The following is an 18,376-nucleotide window of genomic DNA, read 5'->3' on the forward strand; positions in this document are numbered from 1 at the left end:
ATGCTAACATCTCCGGTCATTATTTTCAGGACTTTTACTTGCAAGGATGTGAGCCAGCCCGCACCATACTCACATTTTTCAAATGAAAGATCCTCTGACATTACTTTAACAAGAACAGCTGCACTTCAATATTTTCAAGGTCCTTTGAAATACTACCAAGACCTGTAGTACTATAAATATTTCTTTCTTGTCTTTGCATACTGCTTATTTATTAAAATCTGTTAAATTCTTGTGTTGCCTTGCATTATGTTTTTTCCCTACTTAATAAATCTGCGCAGTTTCACTTCAGGGAAGAGTTTTACATCTCAGTTGTAGGTGATATTCCCAAGAGACAGAAACAATTCCTTTCTGGTTCTTTTCTTTCCTTTTTTTTTTTTTTTTTTTAAATAAATACATTGCAAAATATGTAGTTTGCTATAAAGATTTGCAACAAATCGTACAGATCTTCTACGATATATTAGCTTTTTAAAAACAGGAAAATCCTACATTAGTGTAAGAGAGAAAATTTTTAATTACAGAATGCTTTTTATTTATTTGTTCTAGTCAGTGGGTATGCCTGCCTCAAACTCCCCAGGAAATCACAGCTCATCAGGGCAGCACACAGATGCTAAGTTTCCCTTCAAAGAGAGAACGCTTGTGCAGGAGAGCTTACCACAAGGGCTTCACTGGGGAAGGACAAACTAAGAGGCACCAAACTACACCAAAATCACCTACATGAAAACACAGACTTCATGTTGGAAGAGAAGAAAAAAAAAAAGTTGGCTTGTCAAGCCCAACTCAAACTGCATTTTTTGCTTGATATGTGTTTTCCCAGCTGCACAGTAAGTGGAGTCTTTCCAAAAGAGTCTGCCTTCTTATGAAAATAAACAGCTGTTGAAAGCTCCCAGTATCATTTATGACTGCAGGATTCAAGATCGTAACCTCCTGTCATTAAATCATCCCCCTCATTCAATCCAACTAATCACATTTTAAATCTGGTGAGGGAAAAAAAACCAATACGCCAACAACAAAACATTTATTTAGTTTGAAGGTGTGGGGGAAGACTCAAGGTCCATGCCCAGTGTGAATGGGTATAAGATGATTTATGTGATGGCAACAGTAAACTGACTATCCTCTTTCATTATTGGATGCTGCTGGTTAGAGATTTTTATATATCTCCACATAAGTATTTAATGCTATTAAATAATCATACTTATCATTCACTCTGTTATCAATATACTTCTCAGAGCTTATGTTCAGACATTTTTATTACCGTTAAATCCAAAGAAATGAATGCAACAGCAGACATGACTGCCAATATGACCTGAGGTAACAGATTATCCTTCTGGCTTTCTGTTGCTAGAAAGAGCCATTATAAATGATTGCATGACGGTCCCAACTTTCTAAATCTTCACTCATAAACACAACAGCCAAAATGCATTTTTAATTCAAGAGTTAATGCCATTCTCATGTACTCGGATATAACAACATCTGAAACAAACACACGCTAAAGTTTTATTTTCAAGTTTCAATGTGCTAACAATCATCCTCCCACACCCCAACTTCGCCCCCCCCCCCCAAAGAAAAATCAACAACAACAACACGGCAGGGAGAACAGAAGGGAAGCAGAAAAATCTCAGCAAAGCCTGATTTTTAGAGAGCAAGGCTAAGCCAACAACCACACACCATCCTCAGCAACACAGGCTGGTATTCTCACACATGCCCACACTCCTTCCAGAAATCTTTGAGACAGCACTTACTGAAAAAGCACTGGCACAAATAACAGCAGGGCCTTGCCTATGTGAGTCTTTGTAGGAGATAAACACTAATATTTACATCAGCAAGTTTGGGTGTAGGAACGAAGTTCAGACAATTACCCATCAAGCCACACTCAAGCATCTGAACAGTAGGTTCTGCACATGTGTCTGAGATTTCCAAGGAAGAGGTGTCAAATCCACCTGGAAAACAAACACCACGGCATTTTTGTAAACGCACAACCAGCTGGAGGAAATAAGACAACAAGGTTTATCCAGTTGGTTATTTCTTGCAAATGGCATGCACAGATCCAGTTAAATCTCCCAAAACTCATGTGAGTTTTGCCACACTGAAATAAAAAGGAAAGTTTGATCCTATGCCCTGAAAACATAGCATTCCAGTAGATGTAGTGTTACTGAACAGAAGGAACTTGTAGCAGATAATCACACTTAAAGCACTGAAGCAGTCCTTCAAATACTTGAAGGGAGTGTAGAAGCAGGAGGGAGAACAATTGTTTACGAGGGTGGATAGCGACAGGACAAGGGGGAATGGTTTTAAACTAAGAGGGGAGATTTAGGTTAGATATTAGGAGGAAGTTTTTCACTCCGAGGGTGGTGACACACTGGAACAGGTTGCCCAAGGAGGCTGTAGATGCCCCGTCCCTGGAGGTATTCAAGGCCAGGCTGGATGTGGCTCTGGGCAGCCTGGTCTAGCGGTTAGCAACCCTGCACACAGCAGGGGGGTTGAAACTAGATGATCTTTGAGGTCCTTTTCAACCCAGGCCATTCTATGATTCTACGACTCCTTACATTTGGTGCCAAACCAGCACTGGCGACATGCTTACCAAGAGCCAGGTCCTCAGCTACATGCTTACCCAGGAACCCAGCATCTCTTCTCTGAGGAGATATTATGGCCCAAAAGGAATCACCCCACAACTTCAAGACAGGCAGGGGACTAAGAGTCTGCCACTCAGAAAGATAAATTGTTTCCTGGCACCCAGCCTAGTTTACAGCATTTTGAGGAGACCTGCATGCCACCTGCCATCCTATGGCTATTTCAGCAACTATTTCACCAGGACTCGGCCAAGTAGACTGAAACTATGGAACAGCTAAGATGGTCATAATTAAGACTGGATAAAACCCAAGAGTCTGAGGCACAAGTAGACTTAATTCCTTGGACTTCTTCACTAATAAGGGCCATAAAAACAGTGTGTGTGTAGCCTGACCAAGTCCTCCAAAGCCACTTGAGCTCTTTTCAGCTTCTGTTTGCCCAATTATAAAGACACAAGTTGACCCCCGATGAGGAAGGGAGAGTGTGCCTTTCTATCCAAGGCCTTCTGCTGTGTGCAGAAGGACATGGCTCACAGCTGCAGTCTGTCAAGTACAGAAAACAAGAGGGAAACTCCCTGCACAGCAAGTAATTCTTCTGGCCTTGATCTCCCTTTCCTTGGTCTGGTTTTCAAATACTCTCCAGGCAGCCTCCTATCTGCTTCTTTGCTCTTTTCAGGAGGAAGGGTCAGCTCTACCTCCCTTAGATATTCTGGCAGTAAAAATGATGTCTCAGGCCACTGCTGCTGTTATATCCAATTGCATGAGGAGTCCTGAGGCTACATCTCTTGACCCAAGAGAAAGCTCTTCCAAAAAAACAGTCTCAAAATAGATGTTTTAAAAGCAAATATTTACATACATACGTTTTCTTGGAAGATTTAGCCAAGGTAAACTCATCACCAAAAAGTCTGTATTTGAAAAGGTATCTTCTTATCAAATTGTGATCTCTGTTCTTCTTCCTTTACAGGAAAAGCTAGTGTCGTGGGTTAGAAACAGGTAGTTATAGCTCCCAAATATTCGAATGTTCCCATAAGAAAGAACAAATAAAAGGACTCTCTCTAACGTAATAAAAATGAGTCAGAACACGCTTAATAAAAGCAGAAAGACAAGCCAGTGCTTACACAAGACAGTTTAAGAAGGAAAAATAAAGCCTCCATTTGTTTGTTTACTTAATGATAAAGTTTAAAATAAACCAAAAAACTGCAAAACTGGATGTCTAAACTGAGTAGTTTAAAATTAAAATGTCAGAAAACTTGAACCCTTGTAGTTCGTGTTAGTAAAGCATGCCCTTTAGTTTTATTCAGTGCTCATTTTAATGGGAACTGCTTTCAAGTTGTTTTAATACAGCAGTACATATATCAACACACATACTGCACAGCATGAACTCTCATTTTTACATAGACCTAATGTATTACCAGACCTTCAGGAACATTTTCAAACACAAGGTATTCATGTTTTTATGTTAAATAAATACCTGGAAAAATTTAGGACTTCATTTTTACATTAATCCACTGCTTAAAGTACTCTTCAGAGAGAATCTATCAGTCTTTTAAGTGAGCTGTTGTGAAGAGCACTTAGTGGAAAGCAGAAATACACAGCATTTGCATTAAACAAAAATTAATGACCCCTCCAGACTCTCAGTGAAGGTTCTTGGGTTCAGCCAGAGTGAAAGGGATTTTATAGCACTTGTCAAGTATGCATTTAATAATGAATAACGAAGCAGATAAAGCTACAAGCAGCACAGAAGATGGGCCAGACTCAGGATTTTCACAGCATGTGTTGGCAGAGAGGTGTTCTCTGGCTGAAACAAACAGGCAGTGCAGAACCTGCAGACACACTGGCTGTCTGCAGAAACCACACGTGTAGCAGCTGAACATCACCTTGATGCAAGAGGCAACACGCTGAGCTCAGAAGATTTGATTTTATTGCCTCTTATTTTGCTTACTCTACTGACCTTAAAATAAAATAAGACCATAACAAACTTTGAAACATATATAATCTTTGTGCATTTGTTGAGTAACATGTAATAAAGTGGCTCTTTAAGACACAGTACAATCTAAGCACCAATGGGTATAACATCATGCACATCGGTACACATTCATGGGAGGGGTCGTCATTAAACACCCTTAGAAGCTCAACATTAATTTTACGCATGAACTCTGCCTACAGGAGATGAAAACATCAATATCCCCATTTCAGATGCTTGAAAGCAACCTTGCCACACAGTGGTATACTGATAACTGCAAACCGCTGGGAATTTTTACCTCCATGTAATGCTAAAATCAGCTCAGAACAGATTTTTCCATTACATGGGAATTTAAAAAAAAAGAAAAAAAAATAGAAAAGAAGCTTAATGCTACTGCCAGAGGCTACCCTATCCAAGATACTAAGTTTCCTCATGTCAGTGCATGCACAGGGCCTTAAGAATTAACCAAATGTCCAGTCCCACTGCCTGGATCCACCACACCTCAACAGACCCACTAACCCTCAGGCAGTGCGCAAAGCCCTGAACAGAGCAATCCAATCCAGTCCACTCCTCACCCTGCAAGTCTGGGCTCCAGACACCACCTGGGAGCACTGTAGACTTTGAGCTAAGAAACCAGAATTGGGTTTTGGTCACACCTTAAGTAGATATAGTTCAACATATCTGAGCAGCTGGGTTATTCAGAAACAGCAGAAGCATGGCAGAACCGTGTTTAATGGATTTCCACAGACAAAGTTAAAAAAGATGGCAGGACAGATTCAGTGTGACCACATGAAGACATATAACTTTTGAAGAGTGTCCAAAGGAGGGCTACAAAGATGGTCAAGGGTCTGCAGGGCAAAATGTGTGAGGAGCAGCTGAGGTCCCTGGGTTGGCTCAGCCCAGAGCAAAGGAGCTGAGGGGAGGCCTCATGGCGGCTGCAGCTCCTCACAGGGAGCGGAGGGGCAGCGCTGAGCTCTGCTCTCTGGATACAGCGACAGGGCCCGAGGGAACGGCATGGAGCTGTGTCAGGGGAGGGGCAGCTGGGGGTTAGGGAAAGGGTCGGCACCAGAGGGTGGTGGGCATGGAAGAGGCTGCCCAGGGCAGTGGGCACAGCCCCAAGGGCCGGAGGTCAAAGAGCATTTGGACATTGCTCTTATAGAGTTTGGATTTTGTGTGCTCCCATATGGAGCCAGGAGCTGGACTCAATGGTTCTTATGGGTCCCTTCCAACTCAGGATATTCTATGACGTTATTTTTTTGTTGTTGTTCTACTAGACAAAGCAATCAGATTATCCAAAGGTCAATTATGACAACTCTGCTACCCCAGGAAGGGCCATCTGATACCGATGGGTACAAAGCTCAGTGTCCTTCAAGGCATGAGATGGTAATAACTGTGCTGCGCCAAATAAGTCAGAAAGCTTTCCAAAGACACATCTAGATCCTACATCTTTTAGGGATTTTCTCAGCATACTTCATTATTTTAAGATTTAGTGCAGAGATCAGGACCTCAAAGGTAAAGAACAGCTTCAAACACAGTTTTAGGAGAGGGAGGAGCACTGTCTGTACGCTGTCACAGGTCCTATATATTATTCTGTAATTCTCTCTCAATTTGTTTAACTTATCACAATGGTATTCCTATAGAAACAATGCCCGTGCAGTTTGTGAAACCCACAAAAACTTTTCTTTCAATGGTAACTGCAATGGTGTAAATAAACAAATGTATTGAAATAACAGTCTTTTATCAGATCTGAAATTATTGAGAAATAAAGCCCTGTGAGAATGGTAGGTTACTTAGAATCAAACCCTATGCCCAATCCATGGAAAAACGTATTTCAAGAGAACACAAAAACACAAGAACAATAAGGCAGTTTGCTTAATTCCTGCCAGGCTGAAAGTCTGATGTCTGTGCCAACTCTTCTTCCATGTTCCAGAAAAAGCTGCTGTTACCACTTCAGAAACACAGACACAGGAAGGCAGAGAAAGTTACTCCTTTTTGCCAGCTCCCTCAGACTGTATATCCCTTTTTGCACAAGCAGAGATATTATTATTTATTTTAGAAATTATTTAGGAATTATTTTAGATTTCTTGGAGAAACATTTCCAATATTGGCTTCTCACAGGGTGCGTACATTGTAAGAAAATGCATTCCCTCTGATACAAGTCCCCAACTTCATTTTTTTTGGTGCTCTGAGAGCAGCACAGCTAGAAAATGCCTTGTTCCCGTCCAGTCCTGAAGTCAAGCAGCACCATGCAGATTCATGCATCCGGCTTGACGCAGTGTTAATTTACTCAGCCAGAGAACAGCAGCAGCAGGCAGCTCTGGCTTCCATGCTAGCAGCACCTGGGAAGGCAAGGAAATGAGGTCCCTGAAGTTCTGCATCAAGCACAAGTGCACTAACCTCCATTCAAGCTTACTGCTGCTCATGGCTGAAGGGAGAGACAATGTCAGCAACATACAGTTCGGATCCTGGGGAGCAGTGGAAGGCCGCCGGAACAGGGACAGAGGTGATGAGGGAGGCAGAATGGCTTCTGTAAACCATGCATATGTTCTAAAGTACAGTCTTGATTTCAAACCATTGTCTGCAGCTTTTTCTGTATGGCATGAGTAAACAGGCCCACAAACAACATGAGTAGTCCCCCATCCCCTTGCCCCTCCCCTAAAAAAGCACCAGAAAAATATACAGGGAAATAGAATAATAATCTGTTTAGGCAAACTTGTTAACCATTCAGGTTGAACAAAGACCTACTGAAATTACATTAAGGCTACATTTGTGATAAATGAATACCATACAAAAACCTGCAGGATTTTAATTTCACACAATTTCACGCACATACAAACAACAGCAGATCGATCTAATCGTGTTACAGGAAGGACTTTAAAAGGATAGCATTACATTAGATATAGCACATGAAACTAACTCAATCCCCAGCTTTTGTGTTTGGAGCTGTTTTCACATTATTTAAGGGAGGAAAATATATTTCAAAGGCTTACAAAAAGCATTTACTAAGTTAAATAAATCTCTGTATGCTGATAAAAGATCACAGTTTAACAGTAAGAAGGCAAAAAAGCAAGGTGTTTTCAATGCTGGCATTAATCCTACTGCCACCTAAAATGTAATCTGAATATGCATATTTGAAGAGTTGAGACCTGTGCATCTTACGTTTTTTAAGTGCTCAGTGCAGGCAAAAACAAGCAGCAGTTTCCAGTTGAAACATATATCTCTGTTGGATTAGGCCATTTCTGAAGACTTCTCTTAGGATTTGGCTAAAGACTGACCACCACTCTTCTCCAGATAAGCAGTTTTTCAAATCTTGAGTTGACATACCTATACAGAAGCCTGAGAACAATTGGCATTCAGCTGTGCTTTGCAGCTTGCCTATGTAAGGCACGTAAATGGCGGAAAAGTGGCTGTGAAATTCTTTGTGAAGGAAATGGTACAGATTGCACAAGGTGCAGTTAAATCGCTTAGCATTGTCAATTTTAGAAAATGTCTTCCCAAAACAAAGAGGGAACTATAAAAATTGGGCAACTCAGCATTCTGTTCACAGAGGAAATCATTTTAAAGCTTTTTTTACAAGATTTTAGACTGCTGTGGCACTATCCACATCATCAGCTAATTGCATTTAAATTGCCATGTTATACTGCAGCTCTATTTACTGTTGTTGTTACTCTTTTTTTTCTCCAACACATCAGTTCATCTACCTAGAGAGATGGAGAAAGCAGCACCAAGCATGACTTGTAGCCATCACACTGCCTTGTGTCCCCTCAGGACTTGCATATTCTGTACAATACCCTGTTGAGATGCTAGCAATGTATTTATTTCTTTTCAAATCAAAGAAAGCTGCTTTGGCAAATGTGGAAAGAGCCTAAGCCAAATTATACCAACAGCCCATAATGCCTGGTATGAAACAAACTGCTCCCATGACATAAGTAACATAGAACTAACACTGATGAAACCTGAGAACAAGAAAGCAGAGAATGTTCCTAGAAGGATCATGTACAACCATATACAAACCAAAGAAGAAATTGGTAAGTCATTCATATTTTTTCTAGCACAGCAACATTAATGTCCATCATCATCATATTGGTGGGATTACAGATACCTCCAAATACGTCAGTATTATCTCCATAAGGAAAGGAAGTAGAAGAAAGAAAATACACTACTGGGAAAATGGGATGCTAGTATAAGAGCAGGGGCAAACTGAGAAGCAAATGTGAGTCCTGAGAGCAATCCACACAAAGGAAAGTGTCCTGGGACTTGCTGAAGAGAAGATAAAAGATAGCAAAGAGGGAGATGGGAAAGGTAGGAAAGGGAGAATAAAGATACCCACAAAGTATGCAACAAGCATACACAGCATACAGTGATGTGCTTCACAAAACCTGCAGGCATTCCAGCACCTTTGCAAGATGAGAGAACAGAAAGTCCAGAGCCCAAACAATGTGTTTCTGTGATGCTCGTGTGAACAGTGATGCAGTCAAGAAAAATGTTCATTATATTTAAAACACATTTTTCACGTGATGTGTTTTTAAAACAATAATAATACAACGTGTGTGATTTAGATTTGTAATATGAATAAACTTGAGGAGACATCAGAAATTATTTCTCATTAATGCAGTAATGCCTATCAAAGTTAGCATTTCCTCCAATATTTACTACCTACACTGTAAAAGCCAGAAGAGAAGATCTTCAGCTGAAATTTGCTGCGCCACAAGCCCAAACATTAACCTACCTTCACTACTCCACACCTAAGGCTCCTCCAGCTGCCTCTTGGGCTATAGGACAGTATTATTCTTAAGCACCAGGCTCAAGTGCTTGTCAGGAGATGAGCCTTTCTAAGGTTTCCCCTTTATCAATGGATTTGTATGATTAGTTGTAGTCTAGCTAGTGGCCTCGAAGGAAGAGATAGAAGCCTCTTTATTCAAAGGTCAGCCCTGAACAAACACAGCAGTGCCCCATCTCCAATTCAGATCAGGGTCAACAGCCATTCATTTCTCCTAATCAGATCTAAGTAGAAACCTCTCTGTAGCAACTACATTACCCTCTTTTTTTCCTCTCCAGCCCCAAGAATAAGTAGGCATTGATAGCTTAGCTCAAATCCACAAAATTTCACGAAGCCCTACAAAAGCAAAGGATTGTCCAAGTTTGATGTACAAGTGGAGGATGCTGTTCAGTCAGAGAACTGAGGATGTGTTTAGAGGAAGAGGCATGTACCTGAAGTGCATACTTCATAAACATGCGTCTCTGGCATGCTTCTTCCAAACATTCAAGAGTATGAAATGGAAGCGGCTTGCTCCAAGCGGCCTCAGCCTCCTAAACAGCAGCTGTTAAGAGAGCTCCCAGTGATTCTAAATACACTGCTGCCTACTTTGCAGGCTGCCTGTTCCTTGCTAACCACTGCTTTAACTGCAGAAAGAGGAAAAAGTTGAATGTGCCTTTTGGCCTATCCAAAAAGCAAGGAAACGAGGATAGACACCACTTGAAAAAAGCTATACAGGAACTCTTAAGGGGAAAATAGGCCCAGCCTCTAACCAATTATTTTCCAACCCCTCACGCACATATTTAAGCTATTGTCCTGTCACAGAGGCCTTCTACAACATGCAAGGATACAAATGCCATCTATCAGCCCAGGAAATAAGCTGCAGAACATCCAGCACCCATAAGCCAAGGCCATGATTTCCAACTTTTATAAGAGTCACTGTGCAAAGAAGAACCAGAAACATCACCTGCCCAAGTACAAGCTGTTCCTCACTTGCTTTTGGTTTCTATCCTGCAGACATTTTAGCTGTGACCTTTTCTCATTTTGCACCAACCTGCTAAAGTTAAACCCCCAAGTTGCAGAGAGCTGGACCTTGTTCTGCTACCCTGGTTTCCCCTAACCCGAGCAAGCCAATTAACTTCATTATGGCTGTTTCAGGAATGCAGGGTTATTGGGCCCTGGCTTTTGTAATTAAATTTTCATAGTTATAGTTTATCATCTTATATGTTCAAATTAAGGAACCCATCATTAACCAAAAGCTATCACTCACGAGTTGTGGCAGAGTGGGTGTTTCAGAAATAGGGAATGATTAGATACAAACAAGGGCAGGAATCAGCTTGGGGACTGCGGTAGCAATATAAAGCACATTTAGCAGCAATTACATTTAACAAATAATTTTACATACTGGGCCTGTAATTACCTTACACAGATTTAAATTACTTCTGCCAGGATAAAAAAAAAAAAAAAAAAAGCAGCAGAATTGTAGGTGATCCCAAGTAAATATTTTAATCGTCAGACAAATTGGATGCGTTCCCAAATCCTCCACCACAGCAATGGCTGAAGAGAGGGACTCTTGAGCAACAGACAGCATTTTTTGCCATGCATTGCACTGGCTTTTCAATTAGCAGACCTTGTGGCCTTTTTCAAGCTTACCGCATCCCCCACATCACTTACAGTAAAGTGAGCTGCAATTCTTTTTTTTTTTTTGAGTAAGTATCTCCAGGCAGACAAAGCAAGCCATGAGAGAAAAAAAAATATAGGCAAGATTTTTGCATTTATACTGGTCCATCAAATAACGCATATTCTGTTCCCCCCTCCCCGGCCCCAAGCCTTCTCCTTCTCAAAAAAAAAAAAAAAAAAAACCAGCCATCATTGGTGAAGAGCAACAAAGACAAGAATTTGACCCTAATGCTCATTTTATATTTTTCATTTCGAGCTTTTGGAAATTACGTGTAATATTCACTTCTCTGCCACTTTCATGCATAGATTTCAATGCAAATCCATACTTAGGAAGGTTACATTTCATAAATTATGGTGGCAGGGAGTCAGGCACTCTGGAAACAAAAGTACATTAGCAAACCACTTTGGTACATTATAAATTCAGCAAAAGAAATAGAGTATGATGGTTTAAAAAAAAACAACAGATTCTTTTATTGAGTTATGAAAAATTGATAGAAGGAAAGATTCTACGTGTCATTCAGAGCCACAGTGGAGTCCTTCCCACCACTCCTGGTTTCCTGAGAGCTGTGAACAGAAAACCAGAAGCCACTAAGAGTGATGCAATGTTTACATTTCCTCCTTCCAGAGCACAGATAAGGACACGGGTGCAGGTGAGTGCTAAGTACCTGAGGCAGAACAAAGGCAGCTGCTTTCCCGGCAGCGGAAACAGAGTCACCTTTTCTTACCTTTTCCTAGGTGTGCCAACTGTCCAAAATTAAAGAAACCAAGTGCAAGCAAGCTGATCTTCTGATGAAGTCATAATACTACCCTCCCAAAGCACGCACTACAGGGAATATAAGAATGCACTACGCTCTCAACGTGCAAGAAATCTTCCATGCCTGAATCACGTGTCAAAGAAAGCACACAACTTGGGGTAGAGCTGCACTCAAAAGGACACAGAAGAGCCAGGGCTGTGGAAAATTTGCATTTTTTCTTGGGTAGCCAGAGAAAAAGGACTGTTTCGGTTTGGTCAAAGGCCAATTTAATTAGAAAGTAGATTAGTGCTTACCCTTAAGGCAGACAAACCTGAGGGAAAGGAGCAGAATGCCCAAGCACTGCCTCGCAGTTTATTCCTATTATTATGCTAAAAAGCTATACAAGTGTGTCAACTCTGATTTAAACGCAAGACACATGGTTCTTCCTGCAGTACGTGTCTTCAGTAGGGGAGAGGTTAGAAATAAGGAAGGGGAAGAAAAGGAAAACTGGAAGTAGCAGTCATAAGCAGAAACTGAAGAAGTAACTGCAGTTCCCAGCCCCAGCAACCCACAGGGAAGGGTGCCATTTCTCTACACTTGGTTAATTCTGGATTCTTTTCCTAGAAGTGGAAGCTTCTCAACAAGGATGATTTTAACATTTGCATGTACTATCACACCATCAGAATGTTAAGTGTGCAAAACCTGCCAGGCATTATGGGGCAGTGTATGATTTGTATGTAGATTTATTTAAAAAATTCATTTCTGTGCAAGTTTATAAAACATTTCTTATTTTGGGAATATGTACAACAGCATTAACAAATTTATATACAACTGCATTAATAAATTAACTGCATAATAATACAACTGGATTCATAAGTTCTCTTTCCAGCACTCCTATTCTTTCAGTTTTCTGCAGCAATCTTATTGGCCACAGTTCAATTGTTTTAAGATGCATCTTAGAAACTGACTAAAATATATTTTCACATATTTTTTATTACTCTCCCTTGCTTTATTTACGTTTCCCGACACGAGGGATGTACCAACACCTACTTCCTTTCATATTCATAAATACACACTGAAGATATATGTCATAACACTCAATGTTGTGGGCTCGGAAGAGGAAACACCATTATTCTACAAGAATGTCCATATTTAAGATCACATTCACACACCAGCTGTCATGATATAAAGTGCAAGATTGCCCATGTTTTATGTAAAACCAACCTTGGACAACCCTGTGAGCTTCGTGTCTTAGTGATTTAATAGAAGTGAGTATTTTTAAGGCGAGATGCTTGCACCTAGCTGGATACAGAAATTCATCTCTATTCAGATGGAAAGCTATAGATGGATCATGACACAAGATGAGCAATGGGAAACAAACGCCAGAGCTTTTAATCCCAAAATAGTTTTGGCTCTGCAAAATATTACTGCTTCCACCCTGAGACTGCTATCCTTACAGTTGAACGGGCATGGCAGCTCAGCTTTACTCAGCTGCTTCAGTAAATTCAGCCAGGTTCTTCACGCCGCCACATGGACAGTGCACAAGAGGGCTATAACTGATCCTTTAAAAGTAAATACAGATATATATACATACATATTTTAATAAAATTTCACTCTTTAGCTGTGAGTCTTTAGAGGTAGACCATGAAATCTCACACCATGTGCACACAATAAATATAAACCTATTTGACAGGAGTCAAGCAGCATTTTGTTTTAAAAGTCTTTGGCAACATACGCCCCCCAAAAAAGTGACAAGGACACGTGAATTGCTCTCAGTAAATCCATGTTGAGCATACAGAGTATTTCAAGGGGAGCCACCTGCCAAAGCAACTGTCATGGTTCCAGAAGTAGCACTGCAATATTTTAACAAGGAGAACGTAAATGACCCGAGGGCAGCAGCGTAACTGAGATTCCTCGACGGGATTTCCTAATAAAGTGCTCTCAGTTACTATCTCACATCACACTGTTCTGACCTTAAGGTGAGGAAAACGTTAAAACAAAAACAAAATCACAACAGAGCAGCCATACAGAGAGTATGGCTGTTTGCCCTAACTATGAGATTCATTTTGGAAAGCAAAACTAATCTAAAAGAAACTAGGCTGTAATTATTCCCTTTTACTGTTAATAAGGCAGACTATAAGTAAGAGGTACCCTGGAATATTTGTCCATCATGAATCACTCCTAAAAACAGAAGTGTTTTATAATAAGATGGTCATACGTACTTACGTTGCCTTTATCTTACAGTATGCATTTTTCAATGACTTGCTGATAGGAAGAAACTGCAATGGGAAGTATTCATCAAAACACTACAGATACCTTGGATTTTGAGGGGAAAAAAGAGTAGCGCCATGAACACTGAAAGTAAGAAGCTCAGTCTCCTACTGGAGATTGTCTGCAGGTGGTCATCTGATAATCACCAAGGCCTCTGGGTTAAAAAGCAACACAAGAAACAAATTTTTCTCCTGGACAGGGCACCTTACACAATTCCTTATGGTGCCAAAACAGAACCAACAGTGTTAAAATTACAACTTAGACTTCTACATATCCATCAGCTGTGTTTGAAACCAGTCCAGTCTTGCAGCAGCACTCTCCTCAGGCAGGAAGGACACAGAGCCTATTACGGGTGTGTGCCAGTGGTCCTGCTGGGGTTCAGCTGCCTGCACCCATCCTGAGGTGGCACAGGTAGGCTCTAGCTGCTGACAAAGGGTTGGCTAAAGCCTTGACCTGAAGCAGGACCTCACTATTCCAGAGCAGCACTTCAGCACCAGCCTTTGGTCTTCGCTTGAACCCAGCCACTTTCCTGGCTGACCCCAGCCCGCTGACCTGACTCCTTGGCTCAGCCTTGGTCTGCCCCACCTCTATGGACCTGTTGGTGGTCACTGGTGTGCAGCTGTCCCTGGCCACCACCCACAGCTCCATTCAGGTACAGTGGGAGCCCCTCATGGCTGCCTGCCCTTGCAGCTTGTTCAAGGGTTCCACTACACCTGGTGTTTCCAGATCCTCCCTCCTAGCTGCTTGGCTCTACTACAGCAATAGTAGGACAACTTGGATAGGGCTGCAGTTTCACCCTATTTGCTTGAGGACTCGTCTGAAGCCCAGGGAAGGTGGTCAGTGGTTTTTCAAGTTGGTTATTGGATTTTTCAGGGTTGGACACCAGTTTGCAGCCTCCACACCTGTGGCCCGTCACAACACAGCAGATCAGAGTCAGTTAAGAGTCTTACCACGTTTATTGGTTTGTATCATTATGACTAATTGAAAAACCAAATAACTGCAAATTGAGATTACTGAGGCAGCTAGCTGGTTATGCAGAGTAAGAAATACGCCTTGCATCAAAACTCCCAAGTCATAATTTCTAAACTCTGGCACCCAAATCTGAGATCTTAAAACTACTTTAAGGCAGGCATGGACCTCATTCTCCAATTTCACCATCTAAACAGTCCTCATCACAAGCACTATCCTTTTTTTTTTCAATGTTTTTTCTTTAGTCTCAGATTCCAATTTTCTTCCTAATTATAACAGAAGTTTGCTAGAGCATACCAATGACTGAAATGAATGATAATATCCATATTCTAGCGCTTTTTATCTTGAATACACCATGAACACAGGGCCAGAGGTCAAGTGTTTTCACAGCTACACGCAGAGCACAGCCTTTTAAAAATAATCTCCTTTTCTTGAAGTGTCACTGATGTTGCTGGTTTTACTTAGGAGGAAGGACGAGAGACCATTCAGCCTCTGTGATCAACCTCCTCTAAAGCCTTGAGTGCATACCACCACAATGCTTGGGGTAGCTAGACCAAGTGCAACAAGATTTTCTACTCATTAAGCGCTGAATCCATTGCATGCTGGTTAATTTGCTTCTAACACTCAACTACTAATAAAATTTAAATCTATATCTCAAAACAATTAATTGCTACACATGAACTCAAGAGGCCTTGCTCAGAAGAGCATAAGCATCTCAAAACTAAGCTTTCAGGAGTCAAGAAGCACTGGCATGAAGGCTGTCCACGCAATCACATTTGAGCCCTCTGGTGCATGCACTTAAGGGTACAGACTTTAATTACTGAATTGCTTCTGCCACCAGCACTTCGTTCAGCTTGACACACTCACTCAAGGCACGGCTACTCAGTACTCACTTTTATCTGTATTGGACAGTGTGTAGACATATGTATAATTTGCCAAATACCATCAAATCCTAGCTTGGAGTACAAGAATTCTTTATTTTGTTGTGTGGTTTTTTGTGCTGTTTATCATAAAGCACCTGCATGTTTCTGAAGCAAGGTTGTTTATTTCCAGAATCTTTTGAGGAGAGGAAGGTTTATCTCCTCCGTCACAGGCAAGAAATTAGAGTATCTAGACACAGTAATGCCAAAGTCTCCACTAATTTAAGACACTCGAGGTGTAGCTGGTATCATTTATACAGATAACTCTGCATCTCAGAGAACCCTCTGTACTAGAAAAAAACCACAGTCTCCACTGGCTTCAGCCACTGCAGAGGACTCTCAGCACTTCTGCAAAGAAAACCACATAAAATAAAGGTATACATACATAGGTAAAGAAACATTGTTAAAAAAAAAAAAAAAAAAGACAGTGATTTGTACTGCTTCACACAGGGACTCTGTAGCAGAAGAAAATGAAATCCAGCCTCAGCAGTCAACAGTCAGTTTCCCTAACCCTGAAAGCACTCTCTCCTCTCTTGTAATACAAGTCCTCTGCATGGTTGCATCAAAGACTAAATGTTTCTACCAGACAGCACCCCCTTTCATATCCTTGAAAGGCTTATCCTGTACACTGAAGGCAGCATGCAAGCACACAAGAGCTACTCAAGAAAGTTTAGAACCTCTTAAAACGGTTCCTTCCCTTTCACTACCTTTCCAGACATAAAAAATTAAAGCCTCCTACCTGAGAGCTTCAGAAATTACAGGGGAAAAAAGTGATCTGAGTCATCACATTTAGGCATTTCACCACTGAATACTACATACCTCAGATGCTACACTGAGGATTCAAAGCTTGACATTCTTTTGGTCCCATTATATCAGAACAGCACTACAGTACTTCCACAGTGTATTTCACTATTGATATCAGTAATGATCCTCTTTAAGTCAAAAAGTCAATCAAGTGTTACTGCTTCAGTGAAACTGTCAGCCTTCCCTGTAAATGTGGCTTTCAAGTGAATAGAGATGGTCAATCAACATTCACATACTCAACTATTTCCAGTACAGAAACAAACTGTTAACTCAGGAGCTATAAATCATATGGGTAGATACTAAGCAGAAAATACTTCAAATTCCTTTAGTAGCTACTCTCACTGAAAGATAGACTGTTACCAACTTTCTTGCTGCCCTGGAATAAGCAATATTTATTTTATGAAGATAATTTAGAACTGATTAATACGTTGTGGTTTTTAACAAGAAAACAGACTATCAACATGGAGCAGGTCTCTAAAATCTCTAACAAAGTCTCGATGACGAAACTTTCAAATATGCAGTAACATTCTTATTGATACAAAGCACCAAGTTTAAAACATCTTGCGAAGCATCACAGCAGTACTGTAGTTATTTGCATTTGTTATTCTCCTGATAGAGTGGTATCAGAAGAAAGAAGAAATGAAGTTCTATCTCCTTTTGCATATCCAAGTATTTGAGACAGTATGCACGCAAACCAGCTCATTACTGCAGCTTTCTTCTTATCAAAAGAGGACAGCAAAACTATTCTTGATGAAACAGGAAAGCATACTTAAACGAGATTAATTTGACACTTTCCCCCACTACAGTTCCAGGAATGACAATGGAGGATCCCACACAGTAAGCATTTCTTTTAAAATGCAGATAGTGACTTAATAATAAAAAGTATAAATAGCCATTTGAGTTTTAAAAGCACAACAACTTTACAGTCATTCTTCATTGCATAACAACTTAAAAAGATTCTCAAAAGATTAGCAATTCTGCATACTTCCTTTCTCATTTCTTGTCCGCTCAAAACTCTTACTGATGTAAACGAGAAACCTCACCAGCGAAGGAAGCAAATTATTTTAGAACAAGTTCTAGTAACACCTAGTCTTCATGTAATTCCACAACACCAAGCCCTAACTGTGAAGAATAACCCAGCAATAAACATGCATACTGCACACCAACTTGCTACACAAACTAGTAAGAAAGTAAGAAAATTAGTGGCATTGTGTATCTAACCGTACACAAAATTTCAGAGAATTTTTCAAGAGAAGAATTAATGCCTTCTGGAAAGACGCTGGATTTTCCTCCACAAGTTGAACCCACTATTGCACTCACCAATATTTTGTTATCCACTTTGTCTCCCTTGGTTTCCAGCTTTACTTTCTTCTTGACCGAAATTTTGATTTTCCTCCCAATAACATCCCTGATGCTTTCTGAAATTGAAGAAAATACATTAATTAAGTCCTTTCAGTGCTAACATAAGAAGTAAACTGATTTCATAGTCACATTTTCAGGAAGACTCGCAGCTACATTTCTTGCACTTATGCCTGCGCAACCATACTAACCACCACCCAACACATACAACTTTTATTAAGAAGTACATCAGCCACACAGTAATTTACATCTATTATGGTAGGATTAGATATTTCATATGCTGGTATTCTACACATAATTTTGTATTTCTTTCCAGCTCTATACATCAAAAGCATTCCCAAGACAAGCCCCAGCAC

General features: G+C 40.6%; 1 protein-coding gene across 4 annotated transcripts in view; it reads right to left on the reverse strand.

The window, feature by feature from the left end:
• CARMIL1 (capping protein regulator and myosin 1 linker 1) overlaps nucleotides 1-18,376 on the reverse strand; it is a 177,785-nt gene that overhangs the window by 156,021 nt on the left and 3,388 nt on the right. For 3 of the 4 annotated variants that reach the window (XM_021385948.1, XM_021385950.1, XM_021385947.1), the window contains one exon: nucleotides 17,982-18,079. In XM_021385948.1, the coding sequence (XP_021241623.1) occupies nucleotides 17,982-18,079 (98 nt within the window). Of the gene's footprint in view, nucleotides 1-1,856; nucleotides 1,938-17,981; nucleotides 18,080-18,376 lie in introns of those variants that run through there. The other variant, XM_021385951.1, reaches the window with a different exon arrangement.

The sequence above is a fragment of the Numida meleagris genome, chromosome 2 (assembly GCF_002078875.1).
Source record: "Numida meleagris isolate 19003 breed g44 Domestic line chromosome 2, NumMel1.0, whole genome shotgun sequence".
NCBI lineage: Eukaryota > Metazoa > Chordata > Aves > Galliformes > Numididae > Numida > Numida meleagris.